At 34.2% G+C, this 12687-nt stretch overlaps 1 protein-coding gene across 2 annotated transcripts in view; it reads right to left on the reverse strand.

The window, feature by feature from the left end:
* Positions 1–2663: 2663 nt before the first annotated feature.
* The window catches only part of NTN4 (netrin 4), a 97029-nt gene continuing 87005 nt past the window's right edge, over positions 2664–12687 (reverse strand). For both annotated transcript variants that reach the window (XM_087814836.1, XM_016221824.2), the window contains exons 8-10: positions 11758–11826; positions 9071–9241; positions 2664–4082 (exon numbers count right to left, since the gene is read on the reverse strand). In XM_087814836.1, the coding sequence (XP_087670962.1) occupies positions 3946–4082; positions 9071–9241; positions 11758–11826 (377 nt within the window). In that variant the 3' untranslated portion in view covers positions 2664–3945. The remainder of the gene's footprint in view (positions 4083–9070; positions 9242–11757; positions 11827–12687) is intronic.

Consider the following 12687-nt stretch of genomic DNA (forward strand, 5'->3'; position numbering starts at 1 on the left):
CCAGTGCATATTTCTTTCTTTCTCGTGACTAACACTCTGCTTTTTTCATTATTTGGTATATATGAGGTGACTAATAATAAATCTGATAATGTTTTCATTAAAAAAGTTGCAGTTCTCAAACACAGTTATTAATGCTCAGAAAGTAGAGAAATTACTAAGTCCCTTTGGTGAAAGTGTAGGAAAGCAGGGGCAAGGGCATCATTTAAAAAAAATATTCTCAGATAAATCATTCTTCGAGAGACTTAAAAAAAACATGTCCTGCAAGGCACACCCCTTTGTTTCTATTCCATTTTTATCATACCAATCTCCCTTGCAAAATTGAGGTTGTTCATAAATATTTTCCTTCCAGGCTGTGGGAAATAAGTCTTGAGTAACTTTGACTCTTTGATAAAATTAGGTTAGGAGAATGCTTATCATTGAAACAATGAACACAAAAGCAATTCAGTCCTGGGGCCTCTGAAAAACTCCTTAGCAGCCCAGGCGGTGCTCCTGCTCCTTGTTCTCAGGCATTCCAGAGGAGTGGCAAAGGGACAGCCAGCACAAGGAATTCTGAAGGTTCTTTTCCCACCCTTTAGAGTTGATAAGTCTCTGATCGTTCAGAAAAGGATTTATTTTGCAAAAATCCAAAGTATCCCAAAGAGCTATGTTTATCCATAACAGGCCTTGCTCTCTGTTTAATATAGCCAGAGGGACATTGCTTTTTGGACTCATGGTCACATCCCCACAGATTTGACCTCATTTAGTGGACACTATTAAAAGATTATCCTATTACTGAAAATTTCCATTGCATCAAATACTAAATATTAGTAACATTCCTGTACGGGAAAAGTGATGTAATAAGAGGACATAGACTAGGTTGACCTCAGGCAAATTACACAGAGGTATGTGGAGATTATACAACTAATCTGCTGACTAATAAAGCCCCACAGTACAGGGAGTACAGCTCTGGGGGCAGAGACTTTCCCAGTAGCTCTTGAAGGAAGTGTTCAGGTTCATCTGAAGCCATAGATGGAAATTTTATTCAACTCTGTTGCCTTGGTACCGAGATGGTTATTTTGAAAGATGCCAAGGAGGAGAAAGTGTATATAGAAGTGTGGCAGAATGATGGAATATAGAATGGAAATGGGGTCATGGGCCAGCTAGCTTGCTCTTTGTTTTGTTGTTTACTTTTACAAATGGGGAGCACAAGGTTTTCTTTTTTCTTCCCTTTTTTCCACTTTGGAGGCCAAATGATGCTCATAAGAAATGAAAACTGCAGCTGAAGGGCTACAAGTGATTTGAGAATCAAAACCTTAAGAAGTAATTATATCACTGACCTAATTTTTGGAATGTTGCCAGAAAAGGTGCTCAAAAGAGCAACTAAGGAAGAGAGGACTGGGAAGACATATTTAGGCTGAACAATTTGGTAAGCATAGGCAAAATTAAACATTTAGCTATGCTTTTTCTTGAACATGCTTTTAAAACAATTGATTACATTTTAATTGTTTTAAAAAAACAAATTACAAATGTAGTACATGACCAACAGAAGAAAGTCAAACAACACAGGTATAAGCAAAATAAGGAGAAATCTCCCTTCTTCTTTCCCCTGCAAGTGCAAATGCTGCTATAACTTATCTTTTAGATCTTTTAAAACACAATATGTGTTTTTGGAGTGGGGGTTAATACTATATGTATTGTTCTGCAAATTTTTTTACTCAGTAATATAGACATCCTTCTACTCTTTAAAAAGTAGACATTGTGTGTTTTTTAATGGGCAATAGTTATTTTATTTTTTAAATTATTTTAAAAATATATCTTTATTGATTTCAGAGAGAGGAAGGGAGAGGGAGAGAGAGAGATAGAAACATCAATGATGAGAGAGTCGTCATTGATTGGTTGCCTCCTGCATGTCCCCTACTGGGGATCGAGCCTGGAGCCCGGGCATGTGCCCTGACTGGGAATTGAACCGTGATCTCCTGGATCCTAGGTCAATGCTCAACCACTGAGCCACACCTGGCCAGGCAGTAATGGTTATTTTGAATAAAGTGAAATGGAAAAGAAGGCAACTTGGCAATTCTGAAACTTAAAGCAAATTTTATATTTGATGTATTTAAAATATTTTTCTTGGTATAATTTACTTATCAACATATTTTATAAGTTGCTTATAAATAACACCCTACCAGATAGTGTTCCACCTACTAGTATAAGGAGTAGGAAAGAAGCTGAGAGACATGCTACAGATAATAAATGTAAACTTCATTAGAAAATGTACAGCATAATCACAGTTCTATAAAAGGTATGTATATGCATAGAAAACAGTCTAGCAACATAGACACTAAAATGCTATGGCTATTATCACAGTATGGCTGAAATACAGGTGTTTTTCCTCATTATTGTTTTCTGTATTTTCAACAATAAACTTTTATTACTTTTAAAATCAGTTAAAAACTAAATGTAATATAAAAATGCAATGTATCTGATGAAAAAAGTTTATGTCCATGCGCTACAGAAGCTAAACTCATCAGAATTAGCATCCACTCCATCCCCAAACTCCATAGTAACAGAGTAGAAACACTAGGCCCTTGTTTGATTTTCCTAATTTAAGGAATTAGATTTGAGTTCCTTCATTAGAGAAGGAAATATTTAGTATCATTGAAAGAGTTGATCAGAAAATGAGACAAAAATCAGGAGATAATATTTATTTATTACATATAAAAAATTAACAAAGCAATATATATATATTTTTTGCAAGTCCACAGGACCTCAGGAAAAAAATATGTTCTGTATGTGAAGTTAATCTTATGGTACTGTGGTTTGTGTTTTGTATATCCAAGTACAGAAGAAACTATATGTAGAGTGATTATGCATGGGCACAGAAGATGAATAATAATGAAAAACTGTAATTTCGTGAACTATCACATACATTGTGTCCAAAAAAATGAGCAAATACAAATAACCATATACTGTTAATAAAGAAAAGAAGGAAACTGTTTCAATATTCAGGTTTAAATACTAAAACACAAAAATAAAACAAATTCTGTGTCTATAAGAATTTTTGAAGTGTATACAGTGCATTGCAAATAAATGAGCTTTTTAAAATTTAAAGTCCATTTTCTCTTTACCAAAGCATATTTCTATACTTATGATTTCTTTCTCTTATTTTAAAGTCTCTTTTTGTTCATAAAACAGTTTCATCATGGCCAATGTCTGTGGAATCTATCTGTAGCCTGAAGCTGAGACTTCACGCAAACATACTCTCCTTTAAGGTTGCATCTTCACATAGTTTCTCCAAGTATTCAGAGTCAAATAGTATAACTTCCTTTATCTGGTCACTTTTGTCCACATGTAGTGGCAGTGCTTCTGTTTCAGTAGGCTTTCTTACATGCCCTTTTCTTTTCTTGCTGTCAATGCATCTCCAAACTCACACAACACAAGTGTTAGGTAGTAAAGTGCTTTATACAAGGAAATACTATATACATGTGAAGAGGTTTCTCTAACACGCCACAGACCAAAATTCACACACATCACACAAGAGAAGGCTCTTTTTAAGAGACACCTTTTCTGATAGAAGGGTTGGGGATTCCTTAAAATCTTATTAATTACTTTAAGTAGTGTAAATGTAAGTAACATATCTGAAGATGGGAGGAGTCCTTGTTATATGTATTGCCCTTAATGGATTACTGTTAAATACCACACTGCTATTAAAATATTCTTAATAGTTACAAGTTTCAGAATCAGTTCCATAGAAAACAGGTATCAGCATAGATTTTTTCATTTCTCTTTATGAAATAAAGTGTATTTAAACATGGGCCCAAAAGAGATAGGTTAGACAAGGCCTATGCGTTGGAACATTTCTATACATTTTGGCACTTAAAAAAATTCCAGTTTCATTACTGAGGTCTCCTTTCCATTAAGTTTGTGTTTTATACATAGAGAAGTGCCATTATGTGCTCTACACCTTTATTGCTACTTGCACTCTCTTTTTAAAATATCCATGACTCTTCTTCCAAGAGATGGTTTCCAGCGCTGGACAAAACTTTTCATATTCACAATTAGTTTGCCTGTTCTTACATCCTCATGTCCTGCTACAAGGTACTCCAAACCTAAAAGAGAACAAAAGAGGCTATATAGTATCATAGTTTATTGAAGGGGGAGATGTGACTTCAGCAGGTTTATGTATGCATAGTTAATGGTTTTATATATTCATGGTTGAAATAGGGAGTAATAGACAATAACAGCTGACATTTAATAAGCATTTGCTAAGTGCTTTACATGTATTATATCATTAATCTTGAAAATAACCTCATAAGTAGGTATTATTTTTTTTCTTGTTTTACAAATGAAGAAATGGAGGCTTGGCAAGATTAAAAACTTGTTCAATGTCTCTCAGTAGTAGCAGCACTTTGATTTAAGCTTAGGTCTGTCTGATTACAGAACTATTTACTCTATACCATACCACCCTCTATGGTAAAGAAGTAAGGATTCCATGGGCACTTAACATACTGCTATAAATCAGTATTTCCTGGGGACTCATGATGTATGGTAGTGTACATTAAGGATAATTTTATAAAAGTTTAAAAACCATTTGGGAAAACATATTGGAGGAGAGCTATGAGTTATACAAAATAGCACATATTTTATAGACAAAGTCAATGTGCTTTTGGAATATAGGATATTTGTCATACATTAAAAAAAAAAAAGGTGAGAGCCTGGCCAGTGTGGCTCAGTGGTTGAACATCGACCCATGCACCAAGAGGTCACAAGCTTGATTCCTGGGACATATCTATTCTATATATCTATCATCTATCTATATCATCTATCTATATCATCTGTATCTATCATCTATATCTATATCATCTATCTATATCATCTATCTATATCATCTACATATATACACACGTGTGTGTGTATATATATATATATATATATATATATATATATATATATATATATATATATCTCCTTGTTTTTTTACTGAAATTACTTAGAAAAAATGTCATTCCATGTGATTATTGGTTCAGGAAGGGATTACCAATTGATGATAAAATCATTAAATGGGAAACTTGATGTTTGTATAGTGCCTAAGTAACACCACACTCTTTATTTTCTAGTTTCAAAAGGGAAAGCAGCCCTGGCTGGTGTGGCTCAGTTGGTTGAGCATCATCCCATGCACCAAAAAGTCGCCAGTTTGATTCCCAGTCAGGGCACATACCCAGGTTACAGGTTCCATCCCCGGCCAGGGTGCATGTTAGAGGCAACCGATCAATGTTTCTCTCTCACATGGATGTTTCTCTCTCTCCCTCTCCCTGCCTCTCTCTAAAATCAATAACAACATATTTTTTAAAAAAGGGAAAACCAAACTGCCCAATGGAGAGATCAGACTGTTAGCCCTCTAACCCAAGGATCAGTTTAGCAACACTGATGGTGGGTCATCAGTTCCTATGTGTCTTCTGATGTGATTTAACACAAAGTACTGAACATGAAGTATATAACACAAAGTGTAATGAACTCTAACCAAAATGTTTATCCTGACTTTATCAAGCTTTTCTTTTCTTTTTTATATGCCTTTATTGATTTCAGAGAGAGGAAGGGAGAGGGGGAGAGAGAGATAGAAACATCAGTGATAAGAGAGAGTCATTGATCAGCTGATCTCCTGCACACCCCCTACTGGGGATTGAGCCTGCAACCCAGGCATGTGCCTTGACCAGGAATCGAACCAAGATCTCCTGGATCAGAGGTCGATGCTCAACTGCTGAGCCATTCTGGCTGGGCTCAAGCTTTTCTTTAAAGATTACAGAAAATATAGGATGTAGAGGGACAAGCTAAATGACACCACAAGAAACCAACTAGACAAATGTAGAAAGGCTGTAGGGTAAGTCTACAGGACAGCTGACCTGGTTTCTTCAACAATAATTTTTTCAACAACAATAAAAAGAAACTCGAATAAAAGAGATTGAGGGACTTAAAAACCAGATACAGTGTGTGATCCTGGATTTCCTAATGGCAAGGACAAGCCAGCTCAAAAGAACATTTTGGGATCAGTTGGGAAGTCAGAATATGGTCTGAGTATTAGGTTATATGAAAATAAACTAAAATTGAAGATAAAGATCATTAACTGAATAAAAGGGGTTGCAGAATGAAACATATACTATGATTTCATTTTGGTTAAAAAAATATAACATATATTTGCACAAAGAAAGATCTGGAAGGATTTTCACTAAGATGTTAACAGAGATGATCTCTGGAGGACAGAAATATGAAATTTTAAATTTCCCCCTATATTTCTATAATGTACATATATTGCTTCCATAACAATAAAGACCTTATTTTAAAAGGTTATTAAAATTAATCAATCTTAAATTTAAAGATAGCTATGATGGTGTTTTCAAAAAAGAGAAATAAAAGGAAAAAAATGATACAGAGAGGTTTAAACACTGGGGAGTACAAATATAAGATGGATTATAAGGTATTTAAGTTCTCTAAAGGGTAACCTTAGCTTCTGCATGAGAAAGAATCCCAATATTTAATTAACAGACTAGTTAAAGTATAATGTTATTGATATTGTTTGTATCATCTCTAAAATAATAAAATCCTCATTAAAAAATACAATAAATAATTTTTAGAAAAGTTTAATGCTAAATCTAATATGTTCAAGGAATTTATTTTGAAACTATAAATAGAACAAATAATATAGGAATTTACCATTAATTTAAAGTATAAATATAAATTAAACTAATAAAAATGATACTGAATAAATCCATAAGTTATGGAGCAGCTTCATGCCAAAAATTAGCATGAGACTGTATTATCTGTTGCATCACTTGTTAGCATTTACATTTTATTTTCCAGTCTCTAGGCTTTTGGCATCTACTTTGCTACATGTTTGAATTCAAGTTTGAATACCATGAAAAAGAAAAATATAGCACTTTAGTGCTAGTCCTTGTTTTTATTGATTCTAGAGAGAGAGCAAGGGAGTGGGAGAGAGAAACACTGATCATAATTGAACCAGTGACCTCTCTATGCAGGGAGGACGCTCAACCAAGTCACACCGGCCAGGGCTTAAGTGCTAGTCTTGATGATCTAAAATATATGATTAATGAATGACTAAAAGTATGTATGAATGTAGGAATGAATGAATTTGCAGGGATGCCCAATTAGATTGCTCCTTTTCAAATGTAGCAAAGGAAGCAAGTTAGCATGCTAAGGGTTCAGAATTTTCTTATCAGCTTTCTTTGCCTTTGGTTATTGAACTTGCAAAAATGGAAAAACAAAGTGAAATGAAAGAGTGTCTGGTTTTGCTTTTGCAGGTTCCAGTCTTTTCTTCAAAGTGAGTAAACATGTTTTCAAGAATTCTTTGAATAACTGTGCTTATGTTTTCAATTGTGATGAACTCAGTTGATTCCTTGACTGTTTGGCAGAAACCTGATTAGGAAGTATAGTTCACTTCCTGGAGGGTGGCTCAGATGGTCAAAGCTTTTGTTTTTAATGTTTGGCTAAAACACTGAGCAGATTTTTTTTTCTTTTGCCAAGATAATAGAAAGTGGTTATAGGAAGAGCCCTTCTGCCTAGATTGTTAGGAATTAGAACACAGATTAATGACTCTTCATTTTCTGTACTCAAAAATCCAAGGTTCTGATTACTTGATTTGTTCTTTGAAACTATATTTATTTATTTATTTATTTATTTATTTATTTATTTTAAATGTCTTCTTTTTCCTGTTTTTACTAAAATTTAAGTTAATTTAAATAAAATACTGAAGGGGTATAAAAGGATATGAAAGATTAATTAACAGAAGTAAAGTCAAGATTTGTATATCATTGTTTAGATGGTTTGGGTTGCGGGAGATATTTTATTGACAGTTTCTCTCAGTTATCTGTCTCTCTCAAATTTATTTGTCAAAGATCACAAACGACTTCTTATTAACATAACTGTGGTTTCGTAGACTTATATTTGGAAGGAATTATATCCAGAAGAGAAATTATGCTCTTATTTCAACAGTGCTGTTAAGACACAGAGGGCAACTACACAAACAGGGAAATACAGAGGATTAAAATAAAAAATTATCTGTGCCCTGGCCAGTGTGGCTTATTTGGTTGAGCATTGCCCTGTGCACCAAAAGGTCACTGGTTTGATTCCCGGTCGGGCCACATGCCTAGGTTTTGGGTTTGGTTCCCAGTCAGGGTGCAGACAGTAGTCAACCAACCGATGGATGTTTCTCTCTCACATCAGTGTTTCTCCCTCTCTCTCCCTTTCTCTCTAAACTCAATAAAAACATATTTTTAAAAAATTGTTTTGCTAGAACTTACTATCTTGAAACTATGTTACTATTATTTGGGTACTAATGGTAGGTACTCAAACTCAATGAGGGAGACAGAGTAATAAGCAGTTCATGATATAGTAGGAGGAGTGTACTTATAGAATGTAAAGGTATGAATCCCTTGCTTACTTGCTTATCTCTGCCTCTGCCATAACATTTTAAGGTGCAAATTCCACTGCATTTCAAGTTTCTCTAAGATTCTACAAGGATTTTTTTGTTTTGTTTTATTTGCTTGCTTGTTTATTTCTGCTGTTTCTAATTTGAAACCAGAATGATCATTTAATGAAAAATAAGATGATAACTTGAGAGTTGTTTTCTATCCAGGAGAAACAGATGCTTCTCATGCAACAGTAAAAATGAATTCAATATTATTTGCACAGATGGAATTTTGCATTTGAACTTCCTTTGGGAGCAAGTTCTACCCAGGGCACCGTAATAGGACCTAGCTTTCAGATAAAGTGTTAGTGGCAGATAAATTCATGAAAGTGTTTTCTATGCTACTGACACCTGGAACCAATCTGAGGCTTCTCTTTTAGGGCAGAGAATATTATATTGCTAGATTTTAAAGTATTATACTTTAATACAGCACCTGGAAGAGAAATAGTTTTTTGATGTCAGTTCAAAGAATTCCATCTGGGCTTTCCCCAGAATTAAGATGTGAAAAAGAGAGATGCTCTGGCAGAGTTTATTTAGGTTGTGGTTCAGAGAATGTAAGACAAACAGCAATTCAGCAGAGAGAAGGTAGTTATTAAGCTAGAAAAATCTAATGCTCACCAGGATTGAGGATTGGACAAGTGCAGCCTCTGTTAGTCCATGATTCTGGATATAATGTTCGCTTTCCTCGTAAAATTTTCAATTTGGTAGATTTTAAGACTTTTTTAATCTTCACATTGACCTCAGCATGAGATCCTTTATCATGAGCTGATAAAATCTTTATTTTTAGCACTGTAACAACACAATTCCCAAAGTCAAAATGCATAGAATTTCATATCATCTTTTGAGGTTTGAACAACAACTTAAATATGCACTTCAGAGTAAAATGGAAAAGTGAATTAATGATAATGATAATGTGGAAATTTGCTTTAAATATCATTAGGCTCAGCAATTTGATACTGGCTTTATCTCATTTATATCAACTATACTCTTCCTTCTTAGGCATTTCTAACTGCTACTCATTCCTGTATCACCACGCTAAAAGAATATCGTCATTTGCCTACTCCAAGTATAATCTTAAACACATTCAGCTATTAACTAAATAGAAAGATGCATAGGAAGTAGAATTGTTATCCTGATTTTTATTTAGATTCTAACTATATTATACTCTTCCTGTTGATTGTGTATAATATTATGACAAAGAGCAAATGTTACTACCAGTATATATTTTAAGTATTCTAAAGAGATTAAATAATATTATTGATTACTTAACCTTTTCCTCCCAGTGTAAAATGCACGCTGACTAGGGTTAAGGAGCTGTTCTACATGATGGTAGAGTTCCAGTATTCTATATAACTCATGATTCTATTATGTTCTAAGATCTATGAAATGGATGGGGATGGGGTAGGGGTAGGATAAAGTAATAGAATAAGTTGGGGTGGGGATGAAAGTAGACCTAAGGAACATTGGATGCAATATTCTTTATTATTAGAGAGTTCTTACTGGCTCATCTATATCTTGATGAAAGGTCGTGTGTCATGAGAGAATCCTACCTTGGTTGGTCCCATATCCATATGACTGTCAGACAGCTGTCTTTTTTAGAATAATCAAACTTTAGACTTATAAGGGGTCTTAAGAGCTCATCCAGTTTTGTTTTATGTATGAGGAGGCAAGTTTTAAGAAATTTAGCGAACTGTTCAAGTTTGCATAACTGGCTGGTTAGAGGTAAAGTTTGGACAAGAATCTGATGAGATAACTGCATGAAGGGTACATAGCACATTGCCTCACACATAGCCAATGCTCAATGGCTATTTTGGTTTTTTTGTCACTAGGCTGTAAGCTCAAAGAGAGCAGGGAACTTGTCTATTCACAGTGATAGCTCAATAAGTATTTGTTAAAGGAATAATCCAATAAATCAAGTTTTTCCCCATTAAGCCAGAGAATGGGGTGGGACCATTTTTCCTCGAAGTCTGTAGGTATATTGTACTTAATAAGACCAAGGTATTTCATTACATCATTAAGAGCATTCAAGTTCTCTTAAGCAGAAAATAATACAGGTTTATTAAAAGATGCCAATGTGATTGTTTGTAAATTCAGTTAGAGAGCTACTGAATCTATGCGATAATGAAAACCAGTTGATATTTCCACTGAACTAACTGACTTTGAACTAAATGGTCTTTTTTTTTTTTTTTTCCTTTTGATAGTAAATACTATTCCCTTCAAACTGACTTTTATTTATTACGCACTGTATATTTCAAAAGTTTTATTCTATTATTTAGTCAAGTTTGCAGGTGGAAGGGGAGAAATATGCATGTAATTTTAGATAAGATTTATGAGGTTTTAACATTTACTTTTTTATCTCTCATGAGATTAAATACAATGTTATCAAGAACCTAAACACTTGGTTTCAGAAATCATGACTTAAAATTTTCTCTCCATTGTAATGCATATTTCAGGCCCTATAAGTTATGGAACAATAAAAAGCCCAGAACACTAGTCAAGAATATGTTGGCAAGATGAGTTATCTTTAGTATATTTAATGGTAAACATAGTTATTTAAAATTTGAAGTTAGTAAGAGTCTTTATTTAGGGCAGTGACATTTTTTTAAATCTATAAGCTGCATTTTCCTGGTATTTGAAAAGCAGAGGAATGCAGAATATACAGAGAGGGCAGGGGGAAAAACTCAGGCAGACAGCTCATCTCAGCATATATATATCCTCTTACTCCTCAGACATATATATTCTCTTCCTCCTCCCCACCATTTACTGAGCATCTAGTAAGTGCAAGGTGATGTGCTTTTTAAAAATCTCATTTCATGGGAAAGGTGGCATCATCCCTATTGTACAGATGAGGGAAGTCTGGAGAGCTTAAGTTACCGACCCAATAAACCAGAAATCAAACCCACGTAGGTGTGAACCCAATGCCTGAGCTCTTGAAATACTGCTTTATGAAATACTGCTTCAAATGGATTCCGGTTTAGTATTACCTGATAAACTGCCACAGGAACTGTTCAAGTGGCTAGAGATGTCCCTTTTAGATGACCAAGACAGGAAGCATTTATAAGAAAGGGTTATGTGTCGTTTTATTTGTTTTTCTTTTTGTTCTTTGCTTCTTCTCCTTAGAGTAGGAAACCTTTTTGCTCTATAAGCCTCCTGCCCAAGACCGGAATACTGTGCTTAATATTATTATATAAGGCTAATGCTTTAATATATTGAGAATGTCATACACCAGACCTCATGTTTCCTAGAAGACTCTTTATAATTAGTTTGAATAGATTCTCAGAAGCATTCAAGGACTTCAGACTCACCATATGAATATTTCATTCCACAGAATACCTTGGGGTTTCCTAACACCTGTTCCTTACATTCACATTTACCTACAGAAATTAAATGAGAAATGATGTGTTATTTAGAAACAGAAAAAAAAAAATCAGCAAGTAAATCCAGGTCACATAACTCTTTAAGGCTTGAGTGATTCATACAACCTAATCCACACACACTAAGAAACCATGAAAAGTCATTCAAAAGAAATAGTCACACTTTCTGAATTGAATTAGTTATTATCCAGTGAAGTATTGGCCTAAGAGAAATATAGAAATGTAGAAATACTGATCTATTTTAATGCTTATAATTGATGTTATGATAAATATAGTCAATGCTAATGGAAAGGAACAACTGATAAATAACCTATAGAAAGACAATTATATTTTTATAATTAATGTTCATCCCAACAAAAGTCAAACAAAATAAAATAGTCAAATAAAATAGTCCTTTGAAGGTAATGCCATGAACTTTAAAAGAATTTATTGAGCCCCTATGATAAGCAGGCCATGGTGCTATAAACATCAGAGTATATAAATATGAGCAAGGTGCAATTCTTGCCTTAAGGTTTACAATTAGGTAAGGCAACTAAAGCAAGTGTATAAACAGTGTGATAAGTGTTCTAAGATGGGTACAAGACGCTTTGGTGGGAGGTTTCACATTTGAGAAGATGGAAAAGGCTTCATGGTTGAAGGAGGGTTTGAAATGGACTTTGATGGAAGAGTAGGATGTTTTCTACCAACAGTTGAAATTATGGATTACAATTATGTGTGAGAGATTTGCCAGGCCCCATGGAAGACTTTCAAAATGCCTTTGTACTTAGTCTATATATAGCATTCTCATACTTATTTATGTATCTGTTTCCTCTCTAGACCATAATCCTTGAGGACAATGGTTATGTCTTATCTTTAAATTCG

Source organism: Miniopterus natalensis, chromosome 2, assembly GCF_054644295.1.
Source record: "Miniopterus natalensis isolate mMinNat1 chromosome 2, mMinNat1.hap1, whole genome shotgun sequence".
NCBI classification, from domain to species: domain Eukaryota; kingdom Metazoa; phylum Chordata; class Mammalia; order Chiroptera; family Miniopteridae; genus Miniopterus; species Miniopterus natalensis.